This window comes from Portunus trituberculatus, chromosome 40 (assembly GCF_017591435.1).
Source record: "Portunus trituberculatus isolate SZX2019 chromosome 40, ASM1759143v1, whole genome shotgun sequence".
Lineage (NCBI taxonomy): Eukaryota > Metazoa > Arthropoda > Malacostraca > Decapoda > Portunidae > Portunus > Portunus trituberculatus.
The window spans coordinates 4,825,001-4,842,500 of record NC_059294.1 but is presented as its reverse complement, the minus strand read 5'-3'; the positions used below and the strand labels follow the sequence as shown (position 1 = coordinate 4,842,500).

General features: G+C 41.7%; 1 protein-coding gene across 7 annotated transcripts in view; it reads right to left on the bottom strand.

Annotated features, from left to right (window-relative positions):
- LOC123516110 (AT-rich interactive domain-containing protein 1B-like) overlaps positions 1 to 17,500 on the bottom strand; it is a 133,942-nt gene that overhangs the window by 86,952 nt on the left and 29,490 nt on the right. Inside the window, exon 1 of one of the 7 annotated variants that reach the window (XM_045275216.1) lies at positions 5,831 to 6,368. The exons of 2 other annotated variants lie outside the window; for them this stretch is intronic. Coding sequence is in view for 1 of the 5 variants with exons in the window: in XM_045275211.1 (XP_045131146.1) it covers positions 4,915 to 4,992 (78 nt within the window). In the remaining 4 variants the exon portion in view is untranslated. Of the gene's footprint in view, positions 1 to 4,914; positions 5,302 to 5,830; positions 6,369 to 17,500 lie in introns of those variants that run through there. 4 more of the 7 variants (XM_045275217.1, XM_045275213.1, XM_045275211.1 and 1 more) reach the window with 4 other exon arrangements.

The window sequence follows — 17,500 nt, the reverse complement described above, 5'->3', positions numbered from 1 at the left end:
CTTCTACTATCACCGTCTACGTCACCGCCATCATCACTATTACTATCACCACCGCTGTCACCGCCAATGCGATCTCTACTACGGTATTGCTACCTACTAAACTATTATTGAATTATTTCAACTCCCTACTACTACTACTACTACTACTAAAGGCGGGTACTAATACTACCACTACTAATGCTACCACTACTACTACTACTACTACTACTACTACTACCACTACCACTACTCCTTCTACTACTATAGGTGGGTACTACTGCCACTGCTACTGCTACTGCTACTACCACCACTACTATTACTATTACTACTACAACTACTAAAGGCGGGTACTACTGCTACTGCTACTGCTATTATATACTACTACTACTACTACTACTACTATTACTAAAGGCAGGTCTTACTGTTACTAATATTACTACTACTACTACTACTACTACTAATAATAATAATAATAATAATAATAATAATAATAATAATAATAATAATAATAATAATAATAATAATAATAACAACAACAACAACAACAATAATAAAGGCGGGTTCACACGCGCCAATTTGCGACAGAAATTATACGTAGGTAGAGTTTCCGACTCAAAATCGGTGCCTAGCGACTGAAAAAGCAGTTGCAAATCAACACCCAACATGTTTGTCTTGCTAGTGATTTGCGACTTTATTTACGTCATGAAGTCACGGAGTGAGCTTTGAAATTGTGGACTCCAGATATAAAGATGTTAGAGTTGGTGAGGGAAAAAGAACACATCTGGGACCCCAGATAAAAAAAAAAAAAAAAAAAAAAAACTTCGCAAATCGTCGTTCGACGAAAAAGCTGCCACTGTACAGCAACTGTTTCCCTCAACGCAGGGTGTTGTTGGAGGTGAGATTTGAAGACGTCAGGATTTAACTTGATCGCAACTGTGCAGTCTTAAAATTAACAATTTTCTTATAACAAATGTAGGCTAATTTTGAGTGCGGTAGATACGGTACTCTTTTCTTTCCTTCTACTTAGCCAGGTACGTCATCCACAGGCATTTTCTTATCTGCTGACTCTTCCGGTGCGCCAAAAGAAGAGCAACCACAGCTTTAGCATCGTCACTGGAGGAGGACATCTTGGTGGGTAGCTGTTTGTTTACATTCACTTCCCGCCAAGGTGTCAACTAGTCGATACTTTCCAGGCGCTACGTCTGACACTTTCCGACTAAAAGAGATGAGTCGGAAACTCTACGTACGTTAAATTCCAATCGCAAATTAGCACGTGTCAACCCGCCTTAATACTAACATGATCATCACCAAGATCATCACCATCGTATTTCCTGGCATTTTAAACAGTTCTTCTCTTAGACAGGTATAAGTTGTATGTAATTATTGCATATCTGCATAATCAAAAGGGTCTCTCTGTGTGGTTTGAAAGCATTACCGAATTATTATTCAGATCAATAATAATAATAATAATAATGATAATAATAATAATAATAAAGATGTGACTTTCTATTTAGATCAAGAAAACGAAAAAAAAAAATACACGACTGATATTTTTTACGGCATGTTTCTAGTCCACGTGTGTGTGTGTGTGTGTGTGTGTGTGTGTGTGTGTGTGTGTGTGTGTGTGTGTGTGTGTGTGTAATTCACCTCGGTCGTCTGCTGGTCATCCAGTCAATCTCCCCTATTACGGAGCGAGCTCAGAGCTCATAGACCGATCTTCGGGTAGGACTGAGACCACAAAACACTCCACACACCGGGAAAGCGAGGCCACAACCCCTCGAGTTACATCCCGTATCTATTTACTGCTAGGTGAACAGGGGCCACACATTTAAAAGGCTTGCCCATTTGCCTCGCCGCTCCCGGGACTCAAACCCGGCCCTCTCAATTGTGAGTCGTGTGTGTGTAATTCACTGTTTGATCTGCTGCAGTCTCTGACGAGACAGCCAGACGTTACCCTACGGAACGAGCTCAGAGCTCATTATTTCCGATCTTGGGATAGGTCTGAGACCAGGCACACACCACACACCGGGACAACAAGGTCACAACTCCTCGATTTACATCTCGTACCTACTCACTGTTAGGTGAACAGGGGCTACACGTGAAAGGAGACACACCCAAATATCTCCACCCGGCCGGGGAATCTAACCCCGGTTATCTGGCTTGTGAAGCCAGCGCTCTAACCACTGAGCTACCGGGCCGTGTGTGTGTGTGTGTGTGTGTGTGTGTGTGTGTGTGTGTGTGTGTGTGTGTGTGTGTGTGTGTGTGTGATTCACCTCGGTCGCCTCCTGGTCACCCAGACAGTCTTCCCCATTACGGAGCGAGCTCAAAGCTCATAGACCGATCTTCGGGTAGGACTGAGACCACATAACACTCCACACACCGGGAAAGCGAGGCCACAACCCCTCGAGTTACATCCCGTACCTATTTACTGCTAGGTGAACAGGGGCCACACATTAAGAGACTTACCCATTTGCCTCGCCGCTTACCGGGATTCGAGCCCGGCCCTCTCGATTGTGAGTCGAGCGTGTTAACCACTACACTACGCGGTGTGTGTGTGTGTGTGTGTGTGTGTGTGTGTGTGTGTGTGTGTGTGTGTGTGTGTGTGTGTTCACTGTTTGATCTGCGGCAGTCTCTGACGAGACAGCCAGACGTTACCCTACGGAACGAGCTCAGAGCTCATTATTTCCGATCTTCGGATAGGCCTGAGACCAGGCACACACCACACACCGGGACAACAAGGTCACAACTCCTCGATTTACATCCCGTACCTACTCACTGCTAGGTGAACAGGGGCTACACGTGAAAGGAGACACACCCAAATATCTCCACCCGGCCGGGGAATCGAATCCCGGTCCTCTGGCTTGTGAAGCCAGCGATCTAACCACTGAGCTACCGGGCGTGTGTGTGTGGCGGGGTGGTTGGGGGTGCAAGGATTGCCAAGTAGCTGGATATATATATATATATATATATATATATATATATATATATATATATATATATATATATATAGAGATAGAGAGAGAGAGAGAGAGAGAGAGAGAGAGAGAGAGAGAGAGAGAGAGAGAGAGAGAGAGAGAGAGAGAGAGAGAGAGATTGTATGTCGTTTTGTAGTAGTTTTAAAAATAATTATAAAAAAATATATAAAAAAAAATACCCAACAATAATGAAAAAAATAACCTCACGTAATGGCCTACGTAGCAAGGTTTCAGGGCCATTACAAAGTGGAAGTCGTGTTGACGGCTGTGGGGAAGGCAAAGGAGTAATATCACCGTTAAGTGGTGGTAGTGGTGGTGGTGATGCAGCTGCTCATTTTAGTTCTGGTGCTAGCACGCTGTAGCAGTCAAGGTTGTACCAGCGGTAATTGTTGAGTATGAATAAAAGGAAATGGTAGATATTGGACTATCGCTTCTAACATAACGTGAAACTACAGTAGTGATGATGATAATGATGATGATGGTGGTGGTGGTGGTGGTGGTGGTGATGGTGATGATGATGATGAGGGTGGTAAAATGTGTTGTGACCCTGAGGTTTAAAATGTTTTGCTGTAGAGCGGAGAAGCCAGAAGGAGAGGAAAGAGTGTGGCAGGAAGAATGTGGATAGGCAGGTATGCGGAGGAAAGAAAAGAGTCAGGGAGAGGAAAACAAAAATACCAGAAAAGAAAGTGATATAGAAAATAAGAAAAGAAAATTATCGTATTGATAAAAAAAAAAAAACGAATAGACAATAGCATCCAAACATTTTTTTTTTTTAATCATCAAACTACTTTCCACTCTTACATCACATTACGATCGTGCATACCTTCACACACACACACACACACACACACACACACACCTCTTCCCCCGCCCGCCCCCTCCCTCAATTCTGATGGTATCTTCCTCTTCACCGCCCCTTCCCCTGACCCCGGACGCTGCGGAGTAAAGGTGCATACGAGGATCGATATACTCGCATTAGTATGGTTCACGTGTGTGGGTCGATAACAAAAATTGTTCACAGATTACTACTCTCTCTCTCTCTCTCTCTCTCTCTCTCTCTCTCTCTCTCTCTCTCTCTCTCATTAAATGTTGTTTATGAGACAATACTTATGTCACTCCAGATGTGTGTGTGTGTGTGTGTGTGTGTGTGTGTGTGTGTGTGTGTGTGTGTGTGTGTGTGTGTGTGTGTGTGTGTGTGTGTCGATAGCTGATTTTTTTTTCTATAAACAAACCTCCCACAGCACTGCACATGCTCATCATTAAAATAATGTAAACACTAAGTCGAAAACTGAGTCCACAGGACCAGCCCTGTACAAATAGAATGCTAACACCTTCTCCCACACGTCCCACCATACAAATACCTAGCAGAAAATAAACAAGGAGAGACACCCAAAGACGGTGACTTCTAATGATTTTACAAGGGCGGGCCTCACAACAACACAGCCAGAGCCGCCTCCTCTGCCACCACTACCACCTACAGCCATTCGCCTCTTCCCCGCCTTTCGTCCTTCTAACTTAACGCCATAACCTTCAAATCCCTGGCCACTGCAGACCTCATAAAATGCTACGCGGCGAGGAATAGAGATGCTAATACCATGTAGTCAGAAATAATTTCATTGAAACACTGGATCTTTGGGCGAGCCATAGCTAGACCCATCCGATATTTTCGCGCACACTCGTCTTTTTTTTTCATTCCTTTTATTCCTAACCATTAATCATTCCCAGCGGGCATCTACCTGTACCACATGAGCATAGGCATATCCTACAGCGTCACGCACGGTACATAAGGTCCGCAAAGCAAGGGCGAGCGAGCAGGGACATAAAATGACAAGTTTCTTTGTACTAGGCATCCAACATGGCAGCCCGCCTCACAAACTGCCGCCCGCCGCTGCCGCCACCTCCAGCCGCCCCTTGCCAGGCTCCCTCGCTTTAATGTCCTCTTCTAGCCTCTCAAACTCACCTTTCCGCCGTTCTCTGGGGCCTCATTTAAAGTTTGACCTTGAAGCTTTCTCGTAACGTATCGTAGCTGGTTGATCATATTTTTCTCCGCGGCAAAATTGGTAGGGAACTGATGCGATCACTTTAAATCCTCTCTGCAGCTCGGTCAGGTTACGCTCCCGTGTTTTTGCCTGAAAGCTGTCTTCCTCACTTACTTCCTGCCATTTCTACAGCATTTTACCAACTCAACTTTCAATAAAGAACATCATTTCACTCACTCTGACTGTATTTTGTTTACCATGACACTTATTTATTATCACCATGAACCAAAAATGGCCGAATACTAGGGAAAGCCGCAGCGCGCATGTCTCTCGTCCCGACTGGCGTCTGGCGATACTACAACTGGTCCTCATTCACCCAGGCGCTGCGAGTACGAACAGCTGGTATAGTGGACTCGCCCAGCGTAAGGGGAATACACTCTCACCTTCAAAATGTCGTTTCGCCATTTCCCTTCTTTACATTTATATTTCTAGTATCTATTCATGTTTATATAGATTTACTGAATAGAATAAAGATACCCGAAGCTCTTTCCCTTCGATTTGAAGTCTGGTATAAAAATATTTCAATAACAAGTAAAGGGCACCTCCCCCACTCATTCAATGGCACTCTCACGCATTGGAGTAAGCTACTACGAAATGTAAGGAGGAATCCCTAACACACATTGAGCTTAATGGCCGTGCTGGCAAGGTTATTTCACCACATCACTTGCTTGCTACCTCTCGGGGACAGTGTACAGGCTTATTCAGTGTATGCTACAATGCGTGTCTCAGTTAAGTAAGAGGGGAAGAGTCGCCGCAACACTAGCGATGACGCCGATTTGGCAACGCCGCAGCTAATACTATGACAAGAGTCTGTAAACAAAACAAGTCAAGACCAACCTTATGGGCGTCTCCAGGAGGGACACACAAACTTGTCACAGGCAACGCGAGGACAACGACGGGAGTTACGAGGACGAGACACTACACCATCTTGAGGAGAGGGCAACGTGAACCACTGTGACGCTAAGACGGGCCAGGAAGGTGCAGGGCCCCACGACACACTTGAGGGGGAGGGGGTAACTGGGGACGAGGAGGGAGGGAAGGAGGAAGGAGGAGGAGGCAAGAGCTTGTGGAGAAGGAAGGGGGTTTGCTGCTGACTGGTTTCCCACAATAGAGCTGGTTCCACTTGGCTAGTGACTCTCCTCGTTCAGCACCTCGGTTACCTTCACTAGCACTGCCGCGGCCGCTACCTCTACCGACACCTCGACTACTGGCGGTGATGATGGGGACAGTGTTAGGTAATGGTAGTGGGGAAGGAGGGCAGGGGGGATTAGAAGACCACCTCCTCCCTCTTCCCTTGTTGCTTCTTCAGACCCCTCTGCCCCTCCCTTTGTCTGGTAGGGCTCCTCACCTGGCAGCTCGCGCAGACGCCTAAAAATGTCACACCAGGAACACTTCAGGAGCCCATTCCCTACCCCTTCCTCCCTCCAACCCCAGCATACCTCCTCCTTCCTCCCATTCTACTCATGTGCCTCCCGCAGACGTCACCTCCGCCCCACACTCCCCCACGTGTCTTAGTCACCCTGCCGAGAAAGAGGCTCTCCCCCCCCCTTCTTCTCTCTTCTCCCACTTCTCTCTTCTCCCCCAACTTCCCCTCCCCTGGAATATCTGCGCTCCTTACACACCCAATCCTACCTCCTTTCCTCCCTCTGCTCTCATGCCTTTCCTCTGGTTTTCAAGGCGTGCTCTTTCTTATCTTTACTTCCCTTATTTTTCAATTTTCCTTTCGCTTTCCATACATTGTAATATTTTACTCATCTATTTTGAAACGGTTTCACTATATGTATGTATAGGCTGAAAGAGGAAGAGGAAGTGAAGGAGGGAAAGAAAAGATAAAATCACAAGCCGACCAATGAGAGGAATAGGAAGAGGAAGCGGGGGAGAGATGAGAAAGAATACACAATCTCACACCAACCAATGAAAGAGGAAGGGCAGGATGAGAGAAGAAACTACGCAGACCAATGAAAGAGCAAAACGAAGAAGAGAGAATCTAACACTGATCAAAGAGCTAGGAGGAGGAGAAGGAGCAAGACAAGAGAATCCCACGCAGACCAATAAAAGAGTAGGAGGAGGAGGGGAAAGAATAGAGGAAAGAATCACAAGGATACTATAACAGAAAGAGAAAGAAGGAAGAGGAAGAAAAAGGAAAAGGGGAGAGTTGAGAATCACCAACAAACCAATTAAAGAGGAAGAAGAATAAAAGGAAGGGGAGGGAAAAAATACTAAAGAATTCCATGCAGACCAATAAAAAGAGGAGGAAGAGGAGGGGGAGGAGGAAGAAAGAATCCTACGCAGACCAATTAAAGAGGAAGAGGAGGAAGCGGGGAGGAAAAGAAGAGCATCTCCACGCAGACCATTCTGTTGATGCCCGACTCTTGCGTGACAAAAGTGACTTTTTTTCACCTTGGTTAAAAAAAAGAAATTAATCTACTGCATTCCTCTCTCTCTCTCTCTCTCTCTCTCTCTCTCTCTCTCTCTCTCTCTCTCACACACACACACACACACACACACACACCCCAAGCGCGCGCGCACTCTCTCTCTCTCTCTCTCTCTCTCTCTCTCTCTCTCTCTCTCTAAAAAACACACACACACACAGACACACACCAAGCGCGCGGGTGCACTCACTCACTCACTCTCTCATAAGAACATACATAAGAACATAAGAAAAGAGGGAAGCTGCAAGAGGCAGCTAGGCCTATACATGGCAGTCAATCTCTCTCTCTCTCTCTCTCTCTCTCTTGGGATTAACCGTGATAAATATTCAAGCGGAATGAAACACCAAATATCGGTTGTCTCTTTCCTAAGTCTCTTATTATAATTTTCCTTTTGATCCTCTTCCTCATCGTCCTCCTGCTTCATTTCATTATTACATCCTTACATTATATTTACAACGCCACTTTTAACCTATGTTTTCTCACTGCAATATTTCATCTATCATTTCTTATTTTTACTTATTTATTCACTCATTCCTTTTTATGAACACTTAATCTTAATCCACCAGAAAATCGCCCCCACTTCCTCACCTTGGCTTTTACGTGGAGTATGCTAATTCCATACTGGTACTACCTACCTAGTCCGTCCTTGTGAGAGTGCGGTTCCCCGTATGTAAAGCGGGAGGGCGGGTTATGTTCCAGTACCTTCACTTCTGCACCTCCTTCACACTAGTTACTTTTGGAACTGTTTGTCTGATTCAGTTACGTCCCTTCTCATTACCTGAGCACTTTAATAGTATCATAACACCTCCGAGGTAATATTGGCAAAACCGTTCGGGTTTTTTATTGTTTTACTTTTAAGGAACAACAATTTAGCGGACTTTCCTACATTTTTTTTCTTTTATTGTGCCCTTAGTTAGTCTGCTTCCCACGTTACGATTATCGAGGGGGAGGAGAGAGAAGGGGAAAGAAGAGAAAGAGAGAGAAGGACGAAAAGGAAGAAGACGAGGAGGGAGAGGAGGAAGAGTAAGTAATTGACAAGGAAGAAAAAGCGGCAATGGTGATGAAAATAGTGATATATTCGTGAATCAATAGAATTCCAGTGAACGTAACAACTTCTCGAATACTAAGTCTTTCACCTATATTGCCGCATTGATCTGTATTCTGAAATGCTTTGCTTTCACATCTTGACTATTTGCAAAGGCCACAAAGAGGATTATCTAGGTTCTCAAGTGTTTCTCCTGTTAGTAATATAGCAATCTCGTTAATCTGTCATTGTACCATAAAAAAAAAAACATCCTTAAGAACTCGTATAATTTCAACTAGAGTCTTTTGAAGGTTGTGAAGGTACGACGCAGAAGTGTTTCAGAATAATTTAATTCATTGTATCACTATACATTCCGAATACACACTCTTTATGCGCATGTATTACATCAAACTACCTTTTTACGACTAACCCCCCCTATCCCCCCTCCTCTCTCTCTCTCTCTCTCTCTCTCTCTCTCTCTCTCTCTCTCTCTCTCTCTCTCTCTCTCTATGTGTGTGTGTCATATGCATCTGTATAATAAGCATCCTTTTGTTGCATCTCTTCCCGAAGACATATAGATACTTGGATGCATTTCTTTCAAGCGCTAACACTACAGCGTTTTGAGTTTCATATTTGAGCAGTAGTATCTAGAGGTACTAGAGGTAAGTGGTAGTAGTACTGGTGATAATAATAGTAGCATTAATATCATTATCATTATTATTATCATCATCTACATCATCATCATCATCAGTAGTAGTAGTAGTAGTAGTAGTAGTAGTAGTAGTAGTAGTAGTAGTAGTAGTAGTAGCAGCAGCAGCAGCAGCAGCAGCAGCAGCAGCAGCAGCAGCAACAACAACAGCCGCGCCGCTGCCGCCGCCGTCTTCTAGTAATAGTAGCAGCAGCAGCAGCAGCAGCAGCAGCAGCAGCAGCAGCAGTAGTAGTAAGATAGCTATTATGGTAAAACTATTGGCCCACCACTATCTCCTATACATCACCACCAACATTGCTGAAATTCCCATCACTATCATCTTACACTATGGAGGATGTTTTTTCCCATGTCTTTTTCCGTTCAATCTAGAACTTCGAGAGAGAGAGAGAGAGAGAGAGAGAGAGAGAGAGAGAGAGAGAGAGAGAGAGAGAGAGAGAGAGAGAGAGAGAGAGAGAGAGTATATGCATGTACTAAAAAGCTACAAAGGTTGTGAAATGCAGCAGAATCGCGGTGGGTATAAACAGAATCACAACCCCAAAACGTGGGCAGCCTGGCAACCTGAAAGACGAGAAGGGCTAAGCATGAGACTGGCGAGGAACAGACGTTGTGCAAAATGCCAGGAGGAGTCACTGGTAGGAAGGTCATCACACCCAATACAACGCTGCGAACGAAATTATTACTAAGGTGATGGACGGTGGAAAGGTTACACAGGAGACTTGGCGATGCGCACAAGCAGAGACTTAGTTCCTCAGAAATGCCAGTGTAGTAGTAGTAGTAGTAGTAGTAGTAGTAGTAGTAGTAGTAGTAGTAGTAGTAGTAGTGTAGTAGTTTATGTTGTTTTTGCTTTTACTATTGATAATGTTAAAGTGGTAATGACTATGCTGGTGACGTTAACAAAAAAATGCAGAGCAAAAAAATGACAGAGAGAGAGAGAGAGAGAGAGAGAGAGAGAGAGAGAGAGAGAGAGAGAGAGAGAGAGAACGTCACGATGAAGATCTAAGATGACAGAACATTACCATTTCTCTTCCTCTAAAGTCTGTCTCTCCCTTTCTTTCCAGCTCCTTTCCTTCCATCTAGCCTCCTTCACGAATATATGTTCATCACATTCCTTTCCTTAACCGTCACGCCCTCGTCCTTCAATCATACATCTGGTCCACTAACTCTTTGTCATCATTTCAGCATATACGTAAATGTATTTTATGGTCTCTCTCTCTCTCTCTCTCTCTCTCTCTCTCTCTCTACAACTAATAGTTTTCGCCCATATCTCCTCACTTCCCCTTGGGCAACTATAATATACTATAATACACGATTTCGTGAAATACTTGCCGCGTCACTAAACTTTTACGAAATATTTTCAGTTACATTACCAATTAGTCAATTATCGAAAATATCAGTAGGAAAACAATTATCTGAATGTATCAACCCTTCACAAAATTTGCGGAAACAAATACGAATAATATTTAGGTAGGCTTACTCACATGTTTCTTAATGTGCATCACGTCCCCATCTATTGTTTGTTTGTTTTCATAAAGCTTCTTAAAATTAAAATGTTGATATTATTGCTTTCTTCTTCATTATTCGAAAATCCCCATAAGGATAAGTTAATTGATCAAATTATAGAAAATAGTTTCATTAAATCCAAAAATTTTAAGATGTGGCAGTAAGTTGAACCGAGAACCCAGCTGTTCCACTGATAGTAGTGGAAGGCAAGGGGTATGTATGTATGGCTTCAGGATCAACTCACCCTGGGTTCATTATGGTATACACAGTAGCACAGTTTGTTGTTTGTTTTTCAGCATTATAATTTTCACTTCAATATCATATAACACCCTCGTATTATACAAAATAAGGTGTTCTTTTCTGACCTATTCCTGCTGATACGTTGTAGAAGAGAGAGGTCGAAAGGTGGAAGTCTTGCTCTGCTTTAATCTCGTTCTACTACAAACAGCTTACCATATTCGTCGGAGGCTAAGCGTTTCTAGAAGTCACGTTTCTGCTTCCTCTCTTCAGCGGGCCAACTGACTAGTGCACTCGTTCTTGACACTCGACCGTAATTTCTACAAATATCTCCAGTCACACTTTGGTATAAATCTTCAAAATATCGATAGGGAAATGTGGAAGAAACATCAACATTAATTATATGAATTCATTCGTATGATTATCAGCATGCCTCAACTGAGCCGTGGGGCATGCCGATAGCCACTTGGATAAATTTATATAAATCATGGTTGTTCCATATTTTTCAAAAGATTATTACTTTAATACCACTATCATTTTCATATGAACACTTCGAAAAATTACCTCAAGATAAGGATAAATAAATAATAAAAAGAAGAAAAAAAACGGGGAAGCAATAAGAACAATATGAGCGCCCCGCCAAAATGTGGCAAGGAAGCTTAACCCACGCAAATATAGTACTAATTGAAGTAATAGTAAGACCAACATATTTATCGACCTCAGTTTTCTGGTAACTACCACTTTCCTCTCCCCTCCCCTCTCTCTCTCTCTCTCACATTGTGTGTGTGTGTGTGTGTGTGTGTGTGTGTGTGTGTGTGTGTGTGTGTGTGTGTGTGTGTGTGTGTGTGTGTGTTGCTCTCTTAAACAATTGAGAAAGGAGTCTAGAGGGCTTTGGGGATAGGGAAGAATCGTAAGCAAGGAGTGGTTAGGGAAACAAGAAAGGCAAAGAAAGAGTAGGTGAAAGATAAACAGGAAAGGAATAAAAAGGAATGACGCGGCTTCGGGACACAATTAAGGAAATATTCTGGAGAGAAAAAAAAAGAAAGAAAAAAGTATAGAATGAAGAACCAGTTACATAAAAGATGCCTTTCATAACTGGATATTTTAAGAACATTAATTATAAAACTAGTAACACGCATGCATTTTCTTGCACGATTACACAGATTTATTGTTAGAGATAGTGATGGAAATAGGTAAGTATGCATTGTACGTCCAGGAACTGCCACATGTAGGTTTGATGGCCTCTTGCAGTTTGTCTTACTATGTTCTTGTGTTCTCATATTTTCTCACTAGTGTTTACTGATCAACTTGACTAAAGACCCCACTTGTTTATCTAAAGTTATACCAAATGGAATTATTCCCTACATCAGTTCCTTCATCATCCTTGCGTCCGTCAGAAGGCTCGTCACCTCAACCTCCTTGGCAGGATTCACTCCCCCCTTAAATCCATCAACCCTCATCCTTCAAAACCCCATCATCCACTTACCGAGGTCCACATCACAATCATATTTAAATCATGTTGCCAGGAATAATACCTTAGCAAAGGTGGTGTAGTCTCGGAATGTGATTATTGCTACACACTGCCAACTCAAATGTGACACTGTTGTGGATATAAGTTATATATATATATATATATATATATATATATATATATATATATATATATATATATATATATATATATATATATCTACATAAATTAAATCATGCAACGAAAATTAGAATAAAAAATCAGACTAATGAATATTAAAGTGTTCATAATTATTCAAGTTAAGAACGGTTCTTAGAGAGCATGTTTTTAACGTATGTACCTATTCGTTTCACAAAAAGGACGTGAACCGAAAGAAAAAACACCTCCAGAGGTAACAACTTTCCTATACATTCACACGATTACATCAAACTGCACGTACAATCTATTATAAGGATATTTTTTTCTTTTTATACTGGTATTATGTTTCCTAATACCACTCATACAATAGTAATATAGCCGTCAAGAGCATTTGCAGAAATGTGTGATTTGAGAAAACTACATAAACGTAAAGAAAATGCATCTAAGAAATTTGCATACGTTCCGTAAAAGAGAGTTCAGTCTGTCACAAGATGGCAATTATTTCAGTAAATATTAGTGACTTTTAACGCCTGTATCATCGAAACCCAGGCTTGCTTCGACATCAAGGCGAGAATATGAGCCACAGAAAAAGAAAAAAAAGAAAATAAATAAATAAATGAATAAAAATATGTAATCAAAACATAAATAAAATAATTAATTAATTAACTAATAAATAACACTAAAAACATCGGGGTAAACAAAATGAATATTAGGTAAATAAAGAATTGCATTGTAGATAACAACTATAAGAAACCTGTCACACACACACACACACACACACACACACACACACACACGGCCCGGTAGCTCAGTGGTTAGAGTGCTGGCTTCACAAGCCAGATGACCGGGGTTCGATTCCCCGGCCGAGTGGAGATATTTGGGTGTGTCTCCTTTCACGTGTAGCCCCTGTTCACCTAGCAGTGAGTAGGTACGGGATGTAAATCGAGGAGTTGTGACCTTGTTGTCCCGCTGTGTGGTGTGTGCCTGGTCTCAGACCTATCCCAAGATCGGAAACAATGAGCTCTGAGCTCGTTCCGTAGGGTAACGTCTGGCTGTCTCGTCAGAGACTGCAGCAGATCAAACAGTGAATTACACACACACACACACACACACACACACACACACACACACACACACAAATAGGTAAATACAATTAGGTAAATAAACACACACACACACACACACACACACACACACAGTGATGCGCAAGACTGTTGGCCTTTAACTTCCACACAAGCACGCACGCTCACAACACACACAGACACATTGATGCGCAGGACTGTTGGCCTTTAACTTCCACACAAACACGCACGCTCGCACGCACGCTCACACTGCAGCAGATCAAATAGTGAAACACACACACACACACACACATCCCACCACACACACAAAGCTACCAGGCCTGGCCGCCAGTGCACACCACCACACACCCACACGCTCCCAGGAAGAATGAAATGAAATGGATAGACCTGTAAGAAATAAGTTACCAAATTCAAAATATGCCGATGAGGCCCAGGGAGCAAAACCAAAAGTGGCCAGTCAAAACATGAGTCCATCTTCAACAGGAGCAACAATGCAAGGAAGATTGGTTATGCTAGAGAAGAAATTTGAGGAGTTGGTGAAGGAATTAAAAGTTCAGAGGAGTGAGGAGGAGCAGGATAGAGAATTCCGCAAGGCTTTGAAGGAAAGAGTTAAGAGACTGGAGGAAAATGAAAAACGATTGGTGGATGAGAATGCACACTTGAGAGTGGAGGTTGAAAAATACAAGAGACGGTTGGAGGAGAAAATGGAGAAAGTTGTAAAGGAGAAAGATGACTTTAAGGAAATGATCAGTGAGCAAAGTGAAAGGTTTGAAAGGGAGTGGGAACTGAAGAAAACACAATGGACTGAGTCGAGGGAAGCTGAGATGGTTGGATTACAAGAAATAATTAAAGATCAGTTGAATGAAGACAAAAAAGAAAGGTCTAAGGAACTGGTTAATGTTATGAAGAATAAGGAAACATTGATAAGAGAAATAGCAGAAAAGAAGAAGAGTGTGTTAATATTTGGGATGAAAGAACAAAATATAACATATAAGCCTAAGAGAATTAAAGAAGAATTAAAACGGTAAGAGATCTGTTCAAAAATCTAAATGATGATGAAAAAAAGACCTACAAGAAGAAGTGGAAGAGATCCATAGACTGGGTCCGTATAAGGAGGGAGTAAGGAGACCGATTAAAGTAGTACTGAAGTCACAACAATCTGCGGAGGACATTTTATATAGAACATCAAAATTAAGAGAGGTAGAAGGTTGTAAAGAGGTGTACGTAAGAAAAATAGAAATGAGGAAGAGAGGAGAAGATATAAGGAATTGTTGGAAGAGGCGAGAAGGAAAAATGATGTGCGGTCTGAAGAGGAAAAAGAAAAGTTTTTTTGGAGAGTTATAGAGAGAGAGTCAGAAAGTGGTATGTGGAAAGAAGGAATGCGGAGGAACCCCTAGAGGGAGCAGTGGGTGGACCGTAATGTATACTAATATAGATGGGATACTGTCAAGTAGATTGGAATTGCAAGACTATATGATGGTGGAGAAGCCTGATATAGTGTGTTTGACTGAGACAAAATTACATGAAAAACAAAGGTAAATTTGGATAATAAATATAATATATGGAGAAAGGATAGAGAGGGTAAAGGTGGAGGAGGAGTTATGATTATGACGAAGAAGGAGATAAATGTGGATAAGGTTTGGTATGGGAAGAACAACGCAGAAGTGATAAGCATAAGGTTAAAAAGTGATGGAAAAGAATTAATAATCATGGTGACCTATGTACCTCCTAAAACAAATTCTTGGACATTAAGGAATACGACAATATGATCAAGGATACTTTACAGAGTTTGGAAAGTGTATTAACTGGAAAAAGAAAGGTGATACTAGTAGGAGATTTTAATTGTAAAGAAGTGGATTGGGAAAATCTAGTAAGTGGTGTTGGAGAGGAAGCATGGGGAGAGAGATTCCTTAATCTAATGATGGAAAATATGATGGAACAGAGGGTGAAAGAAAATACTAGATATAGAGGAGATGATGAACCGGCTAGACTGGATTTGGTGTTAACACGAGAAGTGTACCTATGTGGGGATATACAATATAAATGTCCATTGGGAAGAGTGATCATGTGGTTATGGAAATGCAGATGGCAATAACACAGCGAAGGAGAGATGAGACATACAGGAGTGGTAGATTGAATTATAGAAAGATGGACACAGAAAATTTGAAAAATTATTTCAGAACATTAGATTGGGAGGAGATGTTACAAATCAGAGAAGTGCAAAAAAATATGAGATTTTTATGAAATATTATAAAGAAGGAGTTATGAAATTTGTACCAAAGTATAAACCGAGAGAGGAAGGAAGAAAGGATTGGTTTAATGCAACTTGTGTTAAGGCTAAAGAAAAGAGAGATGTGGCTTGGAAAAGATGGAAAAGAGCAGGAATATACTAAATAAGGAGAATTATAGAGTGGCAAGAAATGAGTATGTGAGGGTAAGGAGGAGGAAGAAAGAAAATTTGAAAAAGATATTGTAGACAAGAGTAAGGAACATCCAAAATTGTTTTACAGGTTCATAAATGGTAAACTTAAAAAGAGAGAGTCCATTGAAAGATTAAAAGGAGAGCAAGGGATAGTAGATGACCCTAAGAATATCGCGGAATTGCTAAATAATAGGTTTCAACAAGTATTTACTAAAGAAACAATGTTTGTAAAGCCTCAGAATGTAGAAGGAAATGTGCACATGGATGACATTAAGATACCTAAAAAGGAGTTATATAAAATGTTGGAGGAACTTAAAGATGATAAAGCGATGGGACCAGATGAAGTTTCAGGCAAATTATTGAAGGAATGTAGAGAAGAATTGATAGATCCATTATATGATATTATAAGGTGCTCATTAGAAACCGGGGAAGTACCGGTAGAGTGGAAAAGAGCTGAAGTGGTGCCCATTTATAAGGGAGGCAGTAAGGAAGAGCCTCTTAACTATAGACCTGTGTCTTTAACAAGTGTGGTCGGTAAGATTTGTGAGAGGGTGATAAAGAAATATTGGATACGGTTCCTGGAGGATCATAAGTTATTATCGGATCATCAATTTGGCTTTAGGAAAGGGAGGTCATGTGTAACAAATCTACTGAGCTTTTATTCAAGAGTGGTTGACAAAATACAAGAGAGAGAGGATGGATGGACTGTGTATATTTGGATTTAAAAAAGCTTTTGACAAGGTACCTCACATGAGACTGCTATGGAAATTAGAGATTTATGGAGGACTGAAGGGAAAAGTGTTAAAGTGGATGGAAAACTACTTGAGATGGAGGGAGATGAGAACGGTAATAAGGGATGCAAAGTCGGACTGGTTGGTGGTGGAGAGTGGAGTCCCACAAGGTTCAGTGCTGGCACCAATACTTTTCCTTGTCTATATTAATGATATGCCAGAGGAGTAAACAGTTATATTAATTTGTTTGCGGATGATGCGAAGTTGTGTAGGTATGTGAAGAGTGAAGAAGATTGTGAAATTTTACAGGCAGATCTGGATAGGATTTGGGAGTGGAGCAAGAGGTGGGAGATGGAATTTAATCTGAGCAAAAGTCATGTAATGGAGATGGGGAAGAGTGGAAGACGGCCAAGAGGGTCATATAAGATGGGTGAAGGAGTAGTGTTGAAAAAGGTGGAAAAGGAAAAGGATTTGGGAGTGATAATACAAGACCATGGGCAGTTTGAGGCTCATATTGACAAGATGTTTGGAGAAACATATAATTTGATTAGAAATATTGGATTAGCCTTTCATTATATGGATAAAGATATGATGAAGAAATTAATTAGTACGGTAATTAGACCAAGATTGGAATATGCTGGGGTGGTTTGGTCCCCTTATAAAAAGAAGCATATAAGGAAGTTGGAGAGATTGCAGAGAATGGCAACAAAAATGGTTCCGGAATTGGCAGAAATGACCTATGAGGAGAGATTAAAAGAAAT